We start from the raw sequence: 23,387 nt of genomic DNA, 5'->3' as shown, positions 1-23,387 counted from the left end.
TTAGGCTGCAGAGTGACTTGGATAGGTTAGGTGAGTGGGCAAATGCATGGCAGATGAAGTATAATGTGGATAAATGTGAGGTTATCCACTTTGGTGGTAAAAACAGAGAGACAGACTATTATCTGAATGGTGACAGATTAGGAAAAGGGAAGGTGCAACGAGACCTGGGTGTCATGGTACATCAGTCATTGAAGGTTGGCATGCAGGTACAGCAGGCGGTTAAGAAAGCAAATGGCATGTTGGCCTTCATAGCGAGGGGATTTGAATACAGGGGCAGGGAGGTGTTGCTACAGTTGTACAGGGCCTTGGTGAGGCCACACCTGGAGTATTGTGTACAGTTTTGGTCTCCTAACTTGAGGAAGGACATTCTTGCTATTGAGGGAGTGCAGCGAAGGTTCACCAGACTGATTCCCGGGATGGCGGGACTGACCTATCAAGAAAGATTGGATCAATTGGGCTTGTATTCACTGGAGTTCAGAAGAATGAGAGGGGACCTCATAGAAACGTTTAAAATTCTGACGGGTTTAGACAGGTTAGATGCAGAAAGAATGTTCCCAATGTTGGGGAGGTCCAGAACCAGGGGTCACAGTCTGAGGATAAGGGGTAAGCCATTTAGGACCGAGATGAGGAGAAACTTCTTCACCCAGAGAGTGGTGAACCTGTGGAATTCTCTACCACAGAAAGTAGTTGAGGCCAATTCACTAAATATATTCAAAAGGGAGTTAGATGAAGTCCTTACTACTCGGGGGATCAAGGGTTATGGCGAGAAAGCAGGAAGGGGGTACTGAAGTTTCATGTTCAGCCATGAACTCATTGAATGGCGGTGCAGGCTAGAAGGGCTGAATGGCCTGCTCCTGCACCTATTTTCTATGTTTCTATGTTTCTATGTTTCTATGCTTTTCCAAATGCCCCGCAATGTGAATAGCGCTACTGCAATCACATGCCCAATGACCATCATACATTTCTTTTAATTTGTTCCATGTGATCTCTTGAACGGGTTTCAATCGCCTGAGGGGTGTCGGAAAGGAATTTTGCAGAGGATGTTTTCCCGTACTGGCCCTGCTTTTTTCCCCTCTGGTTATTTGCCTCTCCCAGGAGATTAAATGGCTGCAGGAGGGAAGGCAGTGGAAGAGAGGGAAATAAAGAAAGGAAGAGAGAGTGTCTAATTGTGATAGTCCAGCCACTTATGGTAAGGGATAGACCTAATTTACCAGCTGGTCATTTGCTGTATGTTCGTATTGACTAGTTGAATATGCAATTAGCCACATCTGGATTCCCAATTAGCAACACATGGTGAGGATTCAACGTATTGGACAACACTGTTCTAGTAGCCTATGCACGGACTGTAATTAGTGGCAAGCTTGCGATGGATAAGTATCCATTACTGATCAATTTGTAGAGTTTGGTTTCAGCAGAACAATTGAAGTAGGAGACATTAAGGGAATTACACTTCATTTCATATAAGTGAGCACCATTCTGTTAGCTGCACTCCAATTATGCAGGATCTTGTCGAAAACTAAATGGTCTTACAACAACCACATTTGTCATTTCAATATAACTTGGGTATCTTGCATGCCTTCCTTTAGTTGTTTTCTGTCATTCAATTATTTCAGAATCAAAGAAAAAACAAATTCAGTCAATTATAAATTCAACCTTCAAAAAGCAATAGATTCAATTATACCTTCAATTGATCTCACAAACATTCCATGTTTTCACATGCTCATTTCCTCGATATTCTATGGAGAGTAAATGAATACTTTCAAGATTAATTGACTTCGTTCAAATATCAATTCCGTTCGAGTTTGTGGATGCCGATAACAGGATTATTTTTTGCAAGTCAATCAACTTATTGGTAACTAATCACTCAACAACTTCTTGCATTATTACAAACATGGGGGTTGTTAACTAAAGACAACCATTTAGTCCTTGCAAAATTTGTCAGCAGCCTGAGGTATATGTAATGGTACAAAAAGGGCGAGCACTCCAAAAAAGGTGCATCTCAAGTCTGTGTGTTCACTCAAGGAGCACGAGATAAACGATGATGGAAAGCTTTGGGAGGGTAATCAAGTTAACGGCACTCCAAATACAGCAGTGAAAGCTAGTGATCAACCAATCACATGGAACTTCCATTAACTTGACAAAGTCGTGATTGAGGTTTCCAACCCACATATTTCCGTTCTGTTTTTACTGTTCTTTATGCGGAGAGTGGTGATAACATGGAACTCGCTACCACAAGGAGCAGTCGAGGTAGATAGCATTGAGGCCTTTAAGGGGAGCTAGAAAGAAATAGAAGGATATCTTGATAGGATTAGATGAAGAGGGCTGGGAGGAGGCTGGTGTGGAGCATAAACATTGGCACAGACCAGTTGGGCCAAATGGCCTATTTTATGTAATATATAACTTGCTTGTGAATAAGAAGCATCAGAGAATTAATTAAAAGAAAAATAAAAAAGACAGACTTGCATTTATATAAGCACCTTTCATGACCACCAGACATCTCAAAGTGTGACAGCCAATGAAGTACTTTGAGTGTAGTCACTGTTGCAATGTGGGAATCACAGCAACCAATTTGCACACAGCAAGCTCCTACAAACAGCAATGTGATGATGACCAGATAAGCTGTTTTAGTGATGTTGATTGAGGCATAAATATTGGCCAAGAGATCTGGGAGAACTCTCCTGCTCTTATTAAAAATAGTGCCACATGATCTTTTACAGCCACTCGAGAGGTTAACGTCTCATTTGAAAGAAGGCACTTTCAACAGAGCAAAACTCCTTCAATACGGCACTGGAGTGCTCAAGTCTCTGGAGTGGGACTTGAACCCACAACCTAATGACTCAGAGGCAAGGATGCTACCCACTGAGGCACAGCTGACACCATGGAAAGTAGATAGATAGTGGAATTTACACTTTGGGTGCAATCAAGCAAATTGAATTTTAAACCAGCGGAAAACACGAGCACAAGTGGTTTTTGGCGTAACTCACTTATGTTTAAAATCCCTCGATCTTTTGGGCTGGTTCGACCCAGCTTGCGCTGATGATACTTGCGTAAAACGAGTGGAAACTCTACCCAATGTATTTATATATACTTGCATCTTGGGCGGAACCAAAGGAACAAGCGTAGAAATTTCCGTGAAGCAATAGCCAAAGTAGTGCTGATAAAAAGAAGAGAAGGCGAAAGCACAAGAGCGAGAAAACAAAGCATGGGAAAGAAAAAAGCTAGAGAGAGAGGGAGAGAGAGAGAGAGAGGGTGAATGAATGTACGTGCAAAGAGAAAGAAGTGCCAGAGAAAAAAACATAACAATTGAATAAAGAAAGGCTGCAAGTGAAAATAAAAAGCCAATTAAAAAGCAATATATCAGAATAGTCACACACATAAACACAATATATAATACACACACACTACCTAAATTGTTATGGGCAGTTCAATGAAAGCACCTTTTGTGAACCATTACTCAGCAATTGGCCATCTTCCTGTGAGGCATCTTTAAGAAATGGAAAAATGATCACAATACTCTGGAGGGCTTAAAGCATGCTGAGGAAGCAGATGAATAGCAGCTCTCCGCTACATCTCTCTGCAAGATGTTGGATCTGGGAATGCCAAATATACAGCAACAGTCACAGCTCAAGAGGCAAAGTGAGCAGCCACACTAAAATGTTGTATATTGGTAATCACAGAAAAATATTTCAATTCCTGACCACCAACAGTTGCACACTTGTGCCTCCATACGTTATTACATAAACTGATGCACGTTATCGGCAAGAAATTTCAAACAATGCATAGTAATGTGATGTGTAAAATAAAATACGGTGATACGTTGGATTGAACTTGCTTGAACAGAGAGTGTCCAAGCTCTTGTCTTCTTGGGCCCCATTGTGGCCAGAGACTCCATGGTACTTACAGAATCAATCTTCCTAATTTTTTGCACATAATCTCAAGTTGCTAATATGAAGAGACCTTGATGTTGATTTGCGATTTATCCAAGAATGAGACAAGAGCACTAAATAAACATGCTCTTTCCAAATCTCCAGAGCCAAAAAATTCAAACAGAACAATCAAGCAAATTAATATAAATAAAATTGTCTTCTGTTGTCGAGACTTCCAAGGCCAGAAAACCAGGGTACATGGATCACACAAGCTTTAGGTTGAACAACCCTGCACTGGAACAATTGAGACTTGCGGCTTGTAAAAACGGATGTGCAAGAACTCAATGTCATCTCCTTAAACCCATCTCCCCTGTCCCCTCCAGCCTCACCAGCAACAAGTGTTAGGAGCTCATCGACTTTGTCACCAAGGTGGAGACCATCCATTCAGCTGCTTCCACCATATCCCCCCTTTTCCCTCATCAACTAAACCAAACTTCCCCAAAGATTCCCCCTGCTCTCGTCTTGAATTTATCATTTCCCAGTATCTCTAATCTCCATGAGACCCACCTTCTGCTATCGTGACCCTATTCGCACCACCCAACTTTCCTTCCTGGCCCCCATTGTAAATATTCCCTCTCCTCTGTTACCGTCTCTCTCTCCCTTTCAAAACTGCCATTCATCATCCCTCTCCTCGAAGAGCCAACCCTCAAACCTTGCATCTTTGCAAACTCCCACCCCATCGTCAACCTTCCTTCTCTCTCCATAATCTTTGAACATGTTGTCATCTCCCAAATCCATGTTTGACTTTCCCACAACTCCATGTTTTCATCCCCAAAAAAGTTTCCACACCTCCACACAAAACGACATCCTTTGTGATCATGGTGTACTGTTCCTCATTCATCTTTATGCAGCCTTTGCCACCGTCAACCACACTTTCCTCCTTGAATGCCTGTCCTCTGTTGGCCAGCTCAGTGGGACAGCCCTCACTTGATTCCACTCTTAGCTCTAGCAATGTCTTCTCTTCCTGACCCCACTCCATTACCTCATATTCCTCCAAAGACCTATCCTGGTTCCCCCTCCTCATCTACCTGCTGCCCTTGGACAACATTATTCTTGTCCAAATATATGGCATCAGGGTCCACATGTAGGCTAATGTCATGTATGTAACCTCCATGTAACACCACTGCAATGCTGTCTATACTTAAGCAATGCACACCTTGACCACAGGGAGTGAACTTGTGGGAGACACTCCTTACCTGGTTATCCAGGTATATAAAGGGAGGTCCCACGCAGGGTCAAGACTTCTTGGTCCTGTGAATAAAGGTTCAGGTCATAGAGTGACCTTGTCCATAGAATGTGCCTCGTGTGGGTTTTGTGCCATTGAGTAAGGACATTACAGTCAACATCACCCAGCTCTACCTCTCCTCCACTGCCTCAGAGTTGTCAGCCTGCTTATCCGTTTCCATTCATAGAGGAGCTCAATTCCATCCAGTTCAACATTGGCAAGACCAAAGCCAATATTCTTTGACCCCCACCTCAAACTCTGTACCCTCCCCAGCCACCATCTCAGATTGAAACCAACAATTTGCAGTATCGGTATTCTGTTTCACCACCTCATATCCAAGACTGCCAACTTCCATCTCCGTAATGAAACCCATCTTCACCCTGCCTCAGTGCATCTGCTGCTGAAAGGCCTTATCCACTAGACCCAGATATTCCAATGTTCTCCTGGCCAGCCTCACATCATCCACCTTCTTCAGATCATCAGTATCCTATCCCCACCAAGCTCGACTCACCCATCACTCTGGTCCTTAATGACCTACATTGCAGCCAGTCCCCCAATGCCTCAAATTTAAAATGCTCATCCAGGTGTTTAATTCCCATCATGGCCTCATCCCTCCCATCTCTAACCTTTGTCTAGCCCTACAAGGTGGAGAACTGCATTCCACCACCGCTGCTCTCTTGTGCACCCCCAAAAACCCTTCACCCCACCATTGACGATCGTGCCTTCACCTTTCTTGGACCTAATCTCTAGAATTCTCTGCCAATATCTCATTTTAGCACCCTCTGAAAAACACTCCTCTTTGACCAAGGTTTTAGTCATTCCTCCCAATATCTCTTTTTGACATTGCTGTTCATTTTTGTTTGATTACACTCCTTGGAAGTGCTTTGGGTCATTTTTCTACAGTTAGGGCACTATATAAATACAGGTTGTTGTAGAATTTTTATTCTTGCAGGCATTTTGGAGGGATAGAAAAGGAGTCACATGGTACAATAATGGAAATGACCTTTCCGAGAATGCTTTTGGGAGAGACAAGAGAACATGCTACTTTCTCCATGAAGATCACAAAACAATCATGATGAGGAATGCCATTTGGCCCATTTCAGTTCATCCAGCCATCCACTACTGCAACATCCAACATTTAAAATTAAACATGATTTCAAAGTTCTTGCCTCCGCTACTTTCATCCAGGAATTGAAAATAACTTTGACATCAGTCCTAATTTTGCCTTTTCTTCATTTGAATTTGCATCCCCTTGTCCTAGTCTTACAAATTAAGTTACATACAATTCTCCAGATTCACCTTTCCATACTGTTCACTACCTTATATGCATCTACAAGACAAGCTCTCAGATGTCACCTTTCCCACCTGAAAAGCACACTTTCCCCTGGTCTTTCCTCATAACCGAGACCCTTTCACACGTGGAATCAGCCTCATGGTTCTTCTCTCCATTGTCAAGAACATAAACATCTCTCTCCTATCTCAGTAACCATAAGTGAACAAAATATTCAGTGTGCTCGGACCAGAGCTATACATAGTTTGATCCCGATTTCCTAGGACTAATGTTTTACATCACATTGTATTGGCTTTGGTGATTGCTGCTCTACATTGGTTAGACAAGTGGAGTGGAATTTACTAAGGCTCCTCAGCCTCTTGAGCTACATTTAGCTATTTCAACACTACTTGTTGTCTTTATGTCCTTGCCATCTACTTGATACAGATCCAGATTAAATTTCATCTGGTCAATTGTATATTTTGCCCAACTCATTCTGTATTTTCTGAGCAGCCTTCTCAGATTCCACTGAGCCTCCTAATTTGTCATCTCCCAAACATGTGGCTTCTCATAGCCCGCTTGAGTGATCACTTCCTGAAAGCAGACAAGGCAATTGGTCAGGTTGCGTCTACCCATTCTGAATCCATGTTGACCACTATTGAGTAGATAATCCTCTAATTTACCCCCAACAGGTTATTCATTATTTTGAATAGCATTGAAGATAAATGGGTCTGCAGGTAGTTGTTGGTGTCTATTTGATCACCCGCTTTGCAGGTGGGCACTACATGGGTATGTCTTGCAATCTACTGGTACCTCCCCAATATCCAGTGACTCCCTTATAATGATGGTCAATGCCTCAAAAATCTCTTCTCAGCTTATTCTCTCGGTGCTCTGCGACAACTACCATTGGTTCCTGGGAAATTACGAATTTTGAGTTCTTATAGCCTGGTTCGGACTTCCATCTTATTTAGATCAACAGTAATTGATTACGCTTGGATTATTTCTGCCCCTCACATCTTTGCTTCTCAATACTTCTGAGGTAATAATTAGTCAGAATATTTACTATTTTTAGGTCATCACCTACTTTGAATCTGCTTGCATTTTCAGTTTCTTAACTCTTCTCCAAATTGCTCTTCCAGTTTAAGTACTAAAAGAATTTCTTACGTGTGTTTTGCCTCTGCAGCAATCATCCATTTATTTAATCTGAATTTGCAATCTTATTATAACTTTACAAAGGTGCGCTACTTGTCCTGTGCTGAATAAGCTCTCCCAATTAACTTGTTTTATTTATTTCTTCATTCCTTTGAAGATAGCCCTCGTTAAAGTTGCACACAGAGCTCTGGTATTTGAATTCAGAACAGGAGGAGGCCATTTACCCCTCGAGCCTGTTCTGCCATTCAATGAGATCGTGGCTGATCTGTGACCTAACTCCATATATCTGCCTATGCCTGAATACCTGTAGTCAACAAAAACCTATCAAACTCAGAATTAAAATTAATTGACCTAGCATCAATTGCTGATTGTGGAAGAGAGTTCCAAACTTCTACATCTCTGGGTGTAGAAGTGTTTCATAACTCACTCCTGAAGGGCCTGGCTCTAATTTTTAGGCTATGTCCCCTAGTCCGAGACTCCCCAACCAGCGGAAATAATTTCTCCCGATCTACCCAGTCAGTTCCCATTAATAGGTTAAGGGGTTTTACTAACTCCAAGCTCTTTTCTCCTGTTGATTTTGATGACTGTGATACTGTCCCCCAAGGGAGCCACAGCTTTCAATTCCTGTACATGGTATTCATAAATGATCCAGACAAAGTCAAAATGAGCACAGTCTCTTGTGGCTTCCCAGACACACTGAATCATTAATGACATTCACCAACTCCAACTCTAAACTGCTTGGTTTTTATTTCAGATTTCCACCATCCGCAGTATTTTACTTTTGCTTGCCCTTTATATTTGGTTGACTGAAATTGCCCATTAAAATAACTTGCATGTCCTCATATACCCTTCCTAACTCTCCAAATGATCTTGCTTTTTATGTTGACCTGCTGGTCTGGAGCATAATCCTAGGATTAGCTTGGAATTTATTTTTGCTTTTTGCATTTGAGATGGCCAACCAGATATCACGTTTAGTTTCCTACACCATGAATTGGATAGAGTAGATAAAAGAGAATCTATTCCCTCTTGTGGGGAATCTTAAAATCAGAGCCAGGCCATTCAAGAAATCAGGAAGCAGTTTTCCACACAAAAGTGTAGTAGAAATCTGGAAACTCTGCCTCCGCAACCCCCCCCCCGCCCCACAAAAAAAAAGCTGTGGATGCTGGAACAACTGGAGCTTTCAAGACAGAGATCGATAGATTATTTTTGTTAGTTAAGGGTACGGAGGGTTATGGAACAAAAGCGGGTTAATGGAGTGGAGGTGTGAAGATCAGCCATGATCTAACTGAATGGTAGAACAGGCTCAAGGAGCAGAATGGCCTACTCCTGTTCCGATGATCCTCCCACAGTGTCAGTTGAATTTACCTCCCAGATGTCCCTGATCTATAAGGCTATACCAACTCCTTTTCTGTCCAATATTCAGTCCCAGATGTTATATTTGTTACGATTTCCTGTATTTAGCCATGTTCTGATATTCCTACAAATCACGGTTCCTGTAGCCACAACAGGCTCCCATGCCAGCACCTTATTTCAAATGTTTCGAGCATCCATGTATGGGCATCTTATTATAGAAATTCCATCTAGTGTCTGCCTTTTCCTGATCTCTGGTTCATCCATGTCTATACCCTCCTGTTAACTACCTTCAGTCACATCTGATCAGATTACCTACCTGCCTTCTTGCCATCTAGATGAAATAATATCCTAGATTGTTGGTTCAAGTGTTCCTCCAAAGTCTTTGCTCCGACTGGATTTAGGTGCAGCCCACCTCATTTAATCATAAAAGTAACTTGTTTTCCCCCCCGCCCCCCCCATGCTAGGTTTCCAACCACTTATTTACATCCTCAATTTTCTTAGGCACTTATCTCCTATCCAAAAATAAGCAGTCGGAAACAATATATTAGTTTGCATGCTCTCTCTGTGTATTCTTGCAATCCTCGTATAAAATCGACATGGCGCTCCAATACTTTTTCTCCCCATAGTATTTGTCCCTATTTCGACTACTTCAATTGAGTCCTTCCCATCTTCTTCAGAATCCCTTCTGACAGTCCTGGAGCTACAGCAGTCCAGTGAACAAATAGTCTTAAAATGCCTTTCTTCAAATGTTAAATGCAGAATAAACTGATTTTTGCTCAATTACAGACTCAATTTGGAGATTTTAACTCAGCAAAAATTGTATTTTTAAATGGTCAGTTATTTCAAAAAACAACTTCAATCAGCTTTGCCCATGTGCAGGTGAAATTAATGTGCAAACAAACATGCTCCGGGAAATTATCATTCATGTAGGAACTTTAAGAGCTCGACTTTCCACTATGATCGTTATCGCCCAAAAATGGGCAATATTTCCAGCCTTAGTGCTTTTTTTTTATTTTTCAGGATCGCTGGAATATAGCCCATTTTAAAATCCGCTAGTTTTGCCTTTTTAATTTGGGCGATAGCCTTAGCGGTATGAAATGGGCAATAGCCATGTATTCTGTCATGCAAGGCTGGCGTCCATAGCAATGTCAGTTCTGCGCACACGCGGTTTTTTTTCAGGCAAAGAACTTCTCCCGCGATTCAGGAAGTCAGGGGTCATCTGTGCATGCTCGAAAGGCAAAGGGAGGGAGAGAAGGAAGCTTTTTGACGAGGTATTTTTTGAAGGAGCTGTGAACAATCTACATGATGGAGATGTCCCACGAGGAGTCGAGAGAGTGTCTGGAGGAGGTTATCGGGAGAAGGAGGGTTTCTCAAAAGAAGCAAATGAGACCTTAGTGCATGAGGTGGAGACTCGGTGAGGCCAATTAACCCGGGGTGGGCATGGGAAACCCCAATCCCGGATTTACCAAAGAATATGAGCGGATATCGCCGCTCTTGTCTCATCTGTGGCCCACGATAGGTGTGAGGCAAACCAGTGCCACAAGCGCTGGAACAGTCTTGTTGCATCAGCAAGAGTAAGTATTAAATTATTAAATTTTAAATTGTAATGATGCACTGACTCATTAATTAGAATGTAACTCTGCGGATTGTAATTAAGCTGGGTAATCTTGGGTAGCTTCCCTGTTAAGATTTAGATTGGGGTTGGAACCTGCATCCTTTAACTCTAATTTTGCCAAGATGCCTTAAACTTAAATCAACAATATTAATTATTATTTAAAGGCTTTGATCAAAAATTGGGGCCAAAGGAGTGACTGGAAGCAGACAGCAAACACTTGGCATTTCTACCGCTTTAGTTTAGGAGGAGAATTATTTAGTTTAGTTTAGAAGGAGAATCAGCTGCTTGTGTGCAGTGAGCAACTCTTTAACTTGGGCACCGTCTCCATTTTGGTTTGGTTGGTGGATGGGGCACAACTGAGCACCTAGGGGTTGGGTCAGCTTTGCCCAGACTGTGCAAGTCGCTCCGGCTGCTGTCACTCACACAGTGACCCAGCCTGGACTGGGAGAGCTGCCCTGGCTCACTGTCTGCCCTGGGACACTTTGGGACATTAACTCCGGCCACACGGAGGTCTCCGAGCACTGCCCAGGGACACGTGCCCTCTTCCATTACGGTCCCGTCATTGCCGAGCTCACCAGCAGTCCCAATTCACCCCACTTCAGGGACCTCCATCGATTCCAATAAACCGCCTCCCTCCCCTCAGGCACCGAATGGCACGGCCCATGGATGGGGCCTTTCCTGGAGATTGGACGCGAGATGTTTGGTATCAAGCATTAGTTCTGAAACACGATCTTATTAAAATATGTTCTCTGAACATATATGTTATAACCATGCATCCATTGGATACAGACCATATTAGCGTACAACATTAACTAGCATGTGGGGTGACTAATTGTGGATTACAACATGTGTTGTGTTTCCGTAATATAGATGCAGCATCCAGAATCCGGAACCCTTGGAATCCAGGCCATTCCGGATTCCATGTTTTTCCACACTTCGAATTGTCTTTCGGACATCACGAGTCTGGAAACACCCGAGCCCAGGTTCGGGTATTTCCGGATTTTGAAACGTCAGAAAGGGGGGTCCCCGCCGAGGAGCTATTCAGGCACCGACCCCATTAAGGTGGAGCTGTTCGGGCGGGGTCCCTGCCGCCAAAGTAGTGTTCAGGCCGACGGGCCCCGTCGCAGAGGTGGTGTTGGGGCGGGCTGGTGAGGAGGCCCCGAAGTAAAGGCAGAGGTCGGCGGGTCCGGATTCCAGAACATTTTACGGATTCCAGACGACCCTGCCACCAATTGGTCCGGAGTCCGGAACTCCGGATTTTGGATGCTGCACCTGTAGTACCGAGTCCATTGGCTTATGCCATACTCATCACATTTGCAGAGGAAGATACTGAAGAATCAAGCGGAGCAGAGGTGGGCCTGCTGACCAGCACACTCTCACTGATCGAGGAGCGTGCCGCAGCCTTAGTGGGCAGGCATAGTCGTTCTGCCACCCGTGGTGGTGCAGATCCCATTGTTGTGTTACGTGAGTAATGTGTAAACCAGTGGTAATTTAAAGCCATTTGATAATATATGAATGATGTATTGTTATGCATGCAGCTTCTGTACTCTTCTGTTAATCATATGTAACATCTCTCGTTTACATTTATTGCAGTAGTGTAGCTCCTCATACATTTGTCTGCTCAGCGCAAGCATTCACATATCTCCCCTTCTCTTCTACTAATCTCAATTATGTTTTCCAGCTCCCCAGGCGCAACAGGAGGCCGCTGGAGCATCACCACTACAGGTCGTGCTCGCCACGGGTTAAGATGACCATACAACCGAGGAGGAGGAGGAGGATGAGCAGTCCAAAATCTCATCTGTGGTACCTGCGGTCACATCATCCTGAACGGATGAAGTAGTGGGGCCAAGCGGCTTGCAGCAGGCCACTCAGAGTCATCCAGTGCCCACGCCAACCCCGCAGAAGTTGAGTTGGCAAGGTCGGCACAAGCTGCGAGGGGCAGACGTCAACCAGGACATGTGTTACGGTCAAGGGCGAGCGACGACATCGGTCGAGAGCTCCTCCAGGCGCTTGGAGGGTTGACCGGCAACATTGCCACACTATCTGCGAGAATATCGGGGGGCATGGGGCAGATGGCTGCAGTAATGGGGCAAACGACCGACTCTGTCGATGCCTTGCGGCACGCGATAGTTTCGGGATACGGCAGTGCACCCCAAGGTACCATACCACCAACCAGCACGACAGATGGAAGACAGGAGGAAGAACTTCCTTCTGACTCAGAAGACGTTTCTTTGCAAATGTCTTCTCCTCCATTCACTGAGGTCATTCTGCTGACGTCACCCCCCCCACCACACAGCAGCAGCCCTCAAGGTGTTAAAGTCAGGTGAGTGCAATTTTTCTTCAGCGTCTTTTTGGGCTAGTGATCAATTGGGCGAAATGCCGAAAGTAGCGCTTGGCGATAATTGGGCGCTAGTTTCCATTATAAACAGTATTCTGGGCCTTGCACGAGGATGATGTCATGTTTTTTTTCAAATAAAAAAATAGGCTGGGCATTGCAGCTTATGCTGAAAGTTGCGCCGGTGATAAATGGGCTAGAATCAGGCGCGAGTTTCCATTTTTCATCAAATATGGGCGATAGCCTGAATCTCAGCCCTTATATGGGCGATAATGTGCCGAAAGTCTAGCCCTAGGACACAAATTTACAGCATCAGCCCAGCATGAGGTCCTGACATCAGTATGCCTGGAACTATCGTCATCCAGCCTGTTAAAGTCAGGTTGAGAGAGATATTGATCGTGTGGTTCATTCAAATTCCAAGCAGTAAAAACCATTTAAGAATACTGCTGATTATTAGATAGGGGGAGTGACAAGAATTTTGAGAGTGAAATGAGTGGCTGGTACCCTGGTGTGAAAACCACAATCTTACTTTCTTAAATAAACAGAAACACTTCACAATAAAACGATTGGTACAGGTGAGGTGAGCTGCACCTAAATCCAGCAGCAACGAAAGCTTGGGAGGAACATCGAGGCAGAAATCTAGGAATTATTTTAATGAGGTAAGTGTAGATGGGGAGAAGGATTGCATAGGATATACGGCACAGACCATTCGGCCCAGCCCGTCCATGCCGGAGTTTATGCTCCACTCAAGCCTCCTCCCGTCTCCCCTCAGCATAACCCTCTATTCTCTTCTCCCTCCTATGCTTGTCTAGCCTACCTTTAAATACATCTATACTATTTGCTTCAACCACTCCCTGTGGAAGCAAGTTCCATATTCTCACCACTCTTTGGGTAAAGAAGCTTCTTCTGAATTCCCTATTGGATTTCTTGACTATCTGATATTGATGGCCCCAGGTTATGCTCTTCCGCTCAAGTGGAAACATTCTCACTATTATCACTCTATCAAAACCTTTCATAATTTTAAAGACCTCAATTAGGTCATCCCTCAGCCTTCCTTAATCATAGAGAAAAAAAAGAGACCCAGCCTGTTCATCCTTTCCCAATATGTATATCCTCGCATTTCTGGTATCATCCTTCTAAATCTTCATTGCACCTTCTCCAGTGCCTCTTTATCCTTTTTATAATATGGCAACCAAAACTGTACACAGTAATCCAAGTGTGGTCTAACCAAGGTTCAATACAAGTTTGAGCATAATATCCTTACTTTTCAATTCTTTATCTCTAGAAATAAACCCGAGTGCTTTTTAAAAAAAATCGGTCTTACTAACCTTTGTCACAACTTTTAGTGATGTGCATTTATACTCCGAGATCCCTTTGTTCCTCTAACCCACTTAGACTTGCACTCTCCATGTAATAAGTGACCTCCCTATTCTTCCTACCAAAATGTAATAACTCACATTTATCTGTGTTGAACTTCATTTGTCAATGATATGCCCATTTTGCAAGTTTATTTATGTCCTCCTTTAATTTGTGGCAGTCCTCCTCAGTATTGACTGTCGCCCCAATTTGGTGTCCTCCGCAAATTTAGAACTTGTGTTTTTGATTCTAAAGTGTAAATCATTAATATAAATTGTGAACAGTGGTCCCAGCACTGATCCTTGTGGAACACCACTACCCACCTTCTGCCACTGTCAATAGCTACATTTTACACCTACTCTCTGCTTTCTGTCTTGAAGCCAGCTAGCTATCCATTCTGCTACTTGTCCCCTGATTCTGCATTCTCTGACCTTGTTCATCAGTCTATTATGGGATACCTTATCGAAAGCCTTCTGAAAATCTAGATAAATTACATGTACTGCATTACCATCGTCTACTCCCTCTACAAAAAATTCAATAAAGTTGGTCAAGCAAGACTTTCCCTTTTGAAATTCATGCCGACTATTCATTAATATATGTGTGTTTCCTAGTTGTTCTATTTTCTCCTTTAGTAGGGATTCTTACCACTTATTTTTCTTACCACTGATGTTAAGCTGACTGGTCCATAATTCCTTGGACATGTTCTATCCCCTTTCTTAAATATAGGTAATACGTTAACTATCCGCCAGTTCCTGGCACTATACCTTTTTCAAAAGCATTATTAAATATGTGTAGTAATGCCTCTGCTATCTCTTTCCAAGATTCTGTTAAAATGCTTGAATGCAATCCATGCAGATGAGAGGTTCACGTCTCATCCAAAAGACGGCACCTCTGACAGTGCAGCACTCACCCAGTACTGCACTGAACTGTCAGTCTAGATTATGTGCTCAAGTCTCTGGAGTGGGACTTCAATCCACAGATGCTCAGTAACTCAGATGCGAAAGTGCTGTCCGCTGACCCACAAATTTCATCACAGGGAAAAGCATGAGTGGGAGGGAGGGTGAAGAGTATTTAACTGGGTACCAACAAGAAAAATCGTATTACAAATAGATTCGGTGTTCCCCAGTTTGACCCTTGCTTTGCAGCAAGTTCCCATGCAGTCAAGTCATTCATTCCAGTTCTCTGGGACAGCTTTCACTGCTAGCCTACAAGAGAGAGGGAAGTCTGTAGGAAGGTGGCTCTCAATGGAGCTCATTTATAGAACTAGTCTAATCAAAAAAATTCAGTCATGCTGCCACAAAAGAAGGCGGATTCATATCTGACATTTACAAAGCTTTTGAGGCATTTTAGCTGCTTCTGTCTCATGACAAAATGTATTCAGTGGCACTAACTCATAAAATGCATAATCGTTGGTCTAAAAACACACATCTTTTTAAAGAACGTGACTAGACCACAAATAAAAGACAATAAAACAAGCAACACATCGCCTCAATCATGTATTTAGACATCAAATCTACGTTTAATGTTTCCAAGGATTAATTAATGAGTGGCCAGTTGAAAATGTGAAGTTGATACTTATTCCAAGAGAACTCTTTTTCACTCCTCCAGTTACTTTAAAGCCAGCTCCACCCAAGTGGGGTCACAAGGCTCTTAAAGTTAGTGACCTTAGACACAACCAGATGCAAGCAGTTGGTGATCTCACATTGATATACAAAATTAACTTTATACAACAACTTGCATTTATATTGCACCTTTAACATTGGAAAAAGATCCCAAGGCACATCACAGGAGCGTTATCAGACAAAATTTGATACTGAGCCACATAAGGAAATATTAGGACAGGTGACTAAAAGCTCGTCAAAGAGGTAGTTTTTAAGGAGCATCGAGAGAGAGAGAGAGAGAGAGAGAGAGAGAGAGAGAGAGAGAGCGAGAGAGAGAGAGAGAGAGAGAAAGAAAAAGAGAGAGAATACGGGGGTGCCAATTTAAAACCGAGTTGAGAAGGAATTTCTTCTCCCAGAGGGTTGTGAATCTGTGGAATTCTCTGCCCAAGGAAGCAGTTGAGGCTAGCTCATTGAATGTATTCAAATCACAGAGAGATAGATTTTTAACCAACAAGGGAATTAAGGGTTACGGGGAGCGGGCGGGTAAGTGGCATTGAGTCCATGGCCAGATCAGCCATGATCTTGTTGAATGGCGGGGGGCTAGATGGCCTACTCCTGTTCCTAATTCTTATGTTCTTATGAGAGAGAAAAAAAAAGAGAGAGAGAAAAAAAGAGAGAGAGAAAAAGAGAGAGAGAAAAAGAGAGAGAGAAAAAGAGAGAGAGAAAAAGAGAGAGAGAAAAAGAGAGAGAGAAAAAGAGAGAGAGAAAAAGAGAGAGAGAAAAAGAGAGAGAGAAAAAGAGAGAGAGAAAAAGAGAGAGAGAAAAAGAGAGAGAGAAAAAGAGAGAGAGAAAGAGAGAGAGAAAAAGAGAGAGAGAAAAAGAGAGAGAGAGAAAAAGGAGAGAAAAAGAGAGAGAGAAAAAGGAGAGAAAGAGAGAGAAAAAGAGAGAGAGAAAAAGGGAGAGAGAAAAAGGGAGAGAGAAAAAGGGAGAGAGAAAAAGGAGAGAAAAAGAGAGAGAGAAAAGAGAGAGAAAGAGAGAAGAGAGAGAGAAAAAGGAGAGAGAGAAAAAGGAGAGAGAGAAAAAGGAGAGAGAGAAAAAGGAGAGAGAGAAAAAGGAGAGAGAGAAAAAGGAGAGAGAGAAAAAGGAGAGAGAGAAAAAGGAGAGAGAGAAAAGGAGAGAGAGAAAAAGAGAGAGAGAGAAAAAGAGAGAGAGAGAAAAAGAGAGAGAGAGAAAAAGAGAGAGAGAGAAAAAGAGAGAGAGAGAAAAAGAGAGAGAAAGAGAGAGAGAGAGAGAAAAAAAGAGAAAGCGAGAAAAAGAGTGTATGTTTGGGCCTAGACGACTGAAGGCATGACGTTTAATGATGGAGCGAGCAAAAATCGGGGTGCACAAAAGGCCAGAATTGAAGGCGCATAGAGAGCTGAGGATTGTGGGAGGTTACAGAAATAGGGAGGGAGCCAAGGCCATGGAAGGACTTCAACACTAGAAGAATTTTTAAATCATGGCTTTGCTGGACTGGTAGCTAATGGAGGCCACCGAGCACAGGGGTGATGGATGAACGGGAGGGGTGCCAGTTAAGAACATAAGAACATAAGAATTAGGAACAGGAGTAGGCCATCTAGCCCCTCGAGCCTGCTCCGCCATTCAATAAGATCATGGCTGATCTGGCCATGGACTCAGCTCCACTTACTCGCCCTCTCCCCGTAACCCTTAATTCCCTTATTGGTTAAAAATCTATCTATCTGTTACTTGAATACATTCAATGAGCTAGCCTCAATTGCTTCCTTGGGCAGAGAATTCCACAGATTCACAACCCTCTGGGAGAAGAAATTCCTTCTCAACTCGGTTTTAAATTGGCTCCCCCGTATTTTGAGGCTGTGCCCCCTAGTCCTAGTCTCCCCGACCAGTGGAAACAACCTCTCTGCCTCTATCTTGTCTATCCCTTTCATTATTTTAAATGTTTCAATAAGATCACCCCTCATCCTTCTGAACTCCAACGAGTAAAGACCCAGTCTACTCAATCTATCATCATAAGGTAACCCCCTCATCTCCGGAATCAGCCTAGTGAATCGTCTCTGTACCCCCTCCAAAGCCAGTATATCCTTCCTTAAGTAAGGTGACCAAAACTGCACGCTGTACTCCAGGTGCGGCCTTACCAATACCCTATACACTTGCAGCAGGACCTCCCTGCTTTTGTACTCCATCTCTCTCGCAATGAAGGCCAACATTCCATTCGCCTTCCTGATTACCTGTTGCACCTGCAAACTAACTTTTTGGGATTCATGCACAAGGACCCCCAGGTCCCTCTGCACCTCAGCATGTTGTAATTTCTCCCCATTCAAATAATATTCCCTTTTACTGTTTTTTTTCCCCCAAGGTGGATGACCTCACACTTTCCGACATTGTATTCCATCTGCCAAACCTTCGCCCATTCGCTTAACCTATCCAAATCTCTTTGCAGCCTCTCTGTGTCCTCTATACAACCCGCTTTCCCACTAATCTTAGTGCCATCTGCAAATTTTGTTACACTACACTCTGTCCCCTCTTCCAGGTCATCTATGTATATTAAGATTTGGGCAGCACAGGTTCCCCCCCTGCCCCCGCTTTGTTTATGGAATGTGGATGTCGCAAGCAAAGCCTGCATTTATTGCCCATCCCCAATTGCCATTGAAAAGGTGGTGGTGAGCTGCCTTCTTGAAGCGCGGCAGTCCATGTGGTAAAGGGACTTCCATAGTGCTGTTACGGAGGAAATTACAGGATTTTGGTCCAGTGACGAAGAACAAACGGCAATATATTTCCAAGTCAGGATGGTGTGTAACTTGGAGATGGTGTCCCTATGGTGGAAGGTGGGAGGCCATCCAGGAGAGGTTACCAAGGCACTGATGATGTTTCCACGAGCAGATGAGCCAAGGCAGAGGTAGAGACAGGGCATTAAAACCAAGTGATTTTGAAGCTTTTTCTTGCCCCCAGCATAAACTGAAAGTGGCAATGACTGAAATACAATCCTGAATGGAAATATGTGGGCTGAAGTCCAGCAACAGTACATCGCAGCTCCAACATTCCAACACAGCTACGGCAGAGCACCATGGTCCTGCATGCAGCAGGCCACCATTCCCGACATTTCACAAGCACCTCTCAGAAACCAGCTGGAGAGAGGCACCGACAGGAGGTCTCCAGGCTGTCTGATCGCTACAGATGATGTTGGGGAGAAAAACAATATAAAACTTGCAAAGTGGGGGGCTGGGGGGTGAAAAAATCAGAGAACCAATGCGATGAGCTTCGCGAAGTGTTGTCTCAACACGACAACTCTTTCCAGCAGTCGGCCTGGCATTACCAAATCACATAATTTTAGCATCAAAGAGCCAATTCCTCAAAGCATTTCCTGTAACATGGAAATGGGGCAACCAGTGAGATAAATATTGCCTCTTATTGAAACCACAGCACCCACCGCCCATACCAGTTGCATTATTACTATTGGTGCGCCAGTTTGCACTTTGGATGGATAACAGGATTACCCAACATGAAATATTCTGTCAGTTGGCTGAAAAGGTAACATTTCACACTTGACTTGATGCAAGTGGAATACACAAAATGAAGACTGCTTTTGGGTGCAAAAAATATACAAATATTTGTACACCCTACAGGGCTTTTACTCTGCACTAAAATGCTAAGTGAAGTCTATATATAGCAAACACTTTTTTTTAAAAATAATGGCCACTTACAGCAGCGAAATTACCCATTTTCAGACGACAGTCAATTCCATATGATGCACATTAAAAATTAATAATTCTGATTCACAAAACAGGCAACTGAAGCCAGACAGTTTTATGAGGAATACTTTGTAGTTTGTCATAATATATTCAGAAAATAAGTTGCAATGACTGTTAAACTATGAAAAATGCTGCATTAAACGGAACAGATACTTGACTGCCTATTAACTCCCAAGCACCATCAGAAAAGAGTTTTCATTAGATGGATCTTTTATTTTAAAATAAAGTTGTACAACAGTTGCAGGAATTAAGTCCCAAAATGTTGATGACCAGTGTTAATCCACCATGCGTGACCCACCATGAGTGATGAGTATTTCAGAGAGAGAAAAAGACAATCACACACTAAATATTTTTGTGCTTTGTACCAGATAATCTGAACAGTTGCCTACTAATTGATCTTAATTGATAATAGAATACCTGCAGACTCGCGGTATATTTGTTACAAGCTGAATTGTGTAGTACGTGTGAAGATTTCAGAAAATTCAAGCTTAAAAATCAACATCAAGTTCACGTTAAATGTGAAGAAGGAACTCTGCAGGAAAAGACATTAAGAACGACCTTCATTGTTGTGGTACGAGTGCAGGAGAACAAAAAGCCAAGATTCCACTTCTGATGCATCATACGATTCTGTCCCTTAGAGAGTACAGCAACTGCTATTTCCACAGCTGACTCCCTGCTAGTTACGTTATGCAACAGCTGATACGAGATCTAATTTTGCTCATTTACAATTTAATCCTGTTTAAAACGTGGATTAAAATAGTGAACACGCCCATAAACGACAATGCCAATACACTGTGCGACACTGCCAGATTCTGACAATCTAAAAACAGCTTGCATTTATATCCTCTACCACCTTTAACATAAAACGTCCCAAGGCACATTACAGGAGCATCTTCAGTCAAAAATGGACACCAAACTACACGAGGTGGTAGTAGGGCAGGTGACCTAAAGCTTGATCAGAGTGTAAAAGGGATATCAACAATGCATCTCAGTACGACAGCATACTGAATACATGATCATTGATCAAAGTGATGTAGCTTTTAACTATTTATTAAACAGAACACATCAACTTGGACAAAAAACTAAACCAATCAGTTTTTTTGTTTTTCATGAAGATCTTACTTCTCAATACTTGTTGAACCTTCTGAGGAGTGAAGATATCAAATGCGAGTGACGAGGAAGGTTCCATGGTGTGCCAAGGAAACACATCTCAACTTGGGTGGGACTGGCGAGCACTGCAATTGGCCTCAAAAAAAGGAGGGTGAGGAAGTCAACCAGAGGTTTGAATCCCTGATTACTATCCAGTGACCATTGCAGGAAAGTGTCTGCACGAAAATCAGTGCAGGATGTGATCAGTGGCAGCTGTTGCACCTCACAGTCAAGGCTACACAGGTAAAGAATGAGGGCTTGGTCAAGGTACCAGAGACCTGTCAGTAACAGAAGGGTTGTACCCAGCACAAATCAGCAGCTTCAGTGGACTGACAGAAACTGGAGGACAGGGTGTGGTAAAGAGAAAAGAGTAAGGAAAATAAAAACATGCCCCCTGCTCCACAACACACCATGCTTAAAAAAATCATATGACTCCTCCCAGTGTAAAACAATATTCCTCGATCAGTTAAAGGCAATGTTACTTATTGACAGAGAGGAGATTCTACAACTTGTGTACATGCTCCATCCATTCTTACGCCTCAGTCAGAAAAAAAAATGAAATTTGAATATTTCAGTCATGGCCGTGTGCAATGAATACATCCTCAAAAAAATCCATTAAGAGCCAGGAAGTGAGATGAGAATTGTTTTTTTTTAAATAAATGTAGCGAATGGATATGATCTGGAATGCACTGCCTGAAAGGGTTGTGGAAACGGATTCACTAGTAACTTTCTAAAGGGAACTAGATATATACTTGAAGGGGAGAAAAGTGCCGAGCTATGGGTAAAGAGCGAAGATGAGAAACTAATTAGATAGCAATCTGAAAGAGCCAGCACAGGCATGCTGGGCCAAATGGCCTCCTTCTGTGCTGCAAGATTCTATTCTATATTCCACTCATCAATCTGCCAAGGCGGTTACAACAATACTGCCTCAATTGTTCCCTCCTCTGCATTGGATAGCACTTCACTGTACGAACAGACAAAAGGTGTCCTCATTTCTTCATAACTGCTTTGCAGATTTATTTGTCCGTTTAAAAGAAAAATGATGAGTCATTTTGTCCCCAGTTATCTTCGGATTTGATCCAATGACTAAGCAGAATTATCACCTCACAGAACAATTCCGGTCTCTTTTGAAAAAGATGAACACACTCACAAATGCAACAGATTGAGATTCCGGACTGCTGGGACGCAATCCTTTTGCAGCATGTGTGTCACATTAGACAGGAGGAGTTAAGGCTATCAATAAGAGCCTCAAGTGTTACACATCACAGGCAAAATCTCAAAATAATCTGATCCAGATTTTGGGGGGGGGGGGGTGGCGGGAGAGACAAGGTCTGGTCAAATTGGACACAGGAATAAATATTTATAGAAACTGAGATATGGAAAACACATAGCAGTAACAATCCAGTCAGGCATCAGTCGGGAGAACTATGGAAATAAATCTCAGTCTCTGGATTGATATTTCTGTTCACACACTCACCCAGCCCATTCTGACAAAAAAAAATCCTTTGCATCAGACTGTGTCTGAATCAACCAGGAAAGGGGCAAAGCTGCAGTGCTGACAAAACACTTCATTTAGTGGTCAACGCGGTCCAATCATTCGGGACAATACATGGGCCAAAGAGAGAGTCTAAACCGTTAGCTTAACCCCAGTTAAAGCGGATTTACCTTTGTACCGTTCCAGCACGTCTTCATAAGCCTGCAGATACTCCAGTTCATCGGCGTAATAGTAAGCAGCGGGTGTGAAGCCCCGGGTGTAGCCGGCCATGGTGTTTGAAGGAGCGGTCGACACCGGCTCTCAGCTCTCCTTTAACTTGGGGAGAAGGACTGGCACACACACACCAAGGGCTGGGAACTTGGGAGAGCCAAGCGCCGGGGGCGAGCTACTCGGAGGACCGCCCTGGAGTCGGCAGCACCAATGGAGAGAGTTAGCCCTGCCCTTATCCCTTGCAATCTATCTCCTCCCTCTCAACAGGGTTGGCGGAGAGAGAGAGAGAGAGAGAAGCCATGGACACCGGCTCTGGTCACTGCTACCCCCTTTCGCTTCTCCCGTTAAAATACAGAAGCTGCAGCCACCGATTGCAAATCACTGCCCCAATCTCCCCTCACCCTCCCTGACCTGTCCTGTCCTGTCCCACAGACACGCTGGAACTCGGACCCAGCCTGAACCACACACACACACAGGGGATTAGAAAAAGCCTCCATCACCGACTGCAAATGTTTGAAGTACATTGTTTTCATTTTTATTTTGCGAAACAGACTGCAGAAGATGGCGTGGGCTCTCTCCCTATTGTGTGTAAACGGCAGGGAGAGGAATGAAATCATTCCTGACTTATGCAATGTTTACATTAAAATGTTTTTTTTTTTAAAAAGAGGATATTTACATGGAAATTTCACTAAATGAGCCCCCCAAAAATAGGTTTTCAAAATGCTCTTGTATTTATAAATTAAATGCAAAATTGTGGGTTGCAACTGAGCATGTCTGGGTGTGAAACAGTTACACACACACACCCCTCAGCTCACCTTTGACTGGCTGAAGGTTGGGCGTCTGGTTACTGGAGAAAAAGGTAACAGAAAACATATCCATCAAGACAATTTGTGGAAGGGAATCCCACACTCCATTAAACCTAGATTGCTCTTC

General features: G+C 43.2%; 1 protein-coding gene across 2 annotated transcripts in view; it reads right to left on the bottom strand.

Moving 5' to 3' along the window:
* dst (dystonin) overlaps nt 1-22,577 on the bottom strand; it is a 647,938-nt gene extending 625,361 nt beyond the window's left edge. For both annotated transcript variants that reach the window (XM_070884881.1, XM_070884882.1), the window contains exon 1: nt 22,415-22,577. In XM_070884881.1, the coding sequence (XP_070740982.1) occupies nt 22,415-22,514 (100 nt within the window). In that variant the 5' untranslated portion in view covers nt 22,515-22,577. The remainder of the gene's footprint in view (nt 1-22,414) is intronic.
* Between the last annotated feature and the right edge of the window lie 810 nt (nt 22,578-23,387).

This window comes from Pristiophorus japonicus, chromosome 7 (genome assembly GCF_044704955.1).
Source record: "Pristiophorus japonicus isolate sPriJap1 chromosome 7, sPriJap1.hap1, whole genome shotgun sequence".
Taxonomy (NCBI): Eukaryota; Metazoa; Chordata; class Chondrichthyes; family Pristiophoridae; genus Pristiophorus; species Pristiophorus japonicus.
The sequence above is the reverse complement of the archived record's forward strand: the minus strand, read 5'-3'. Positions and strand labels throughout refer to the sequence as shown.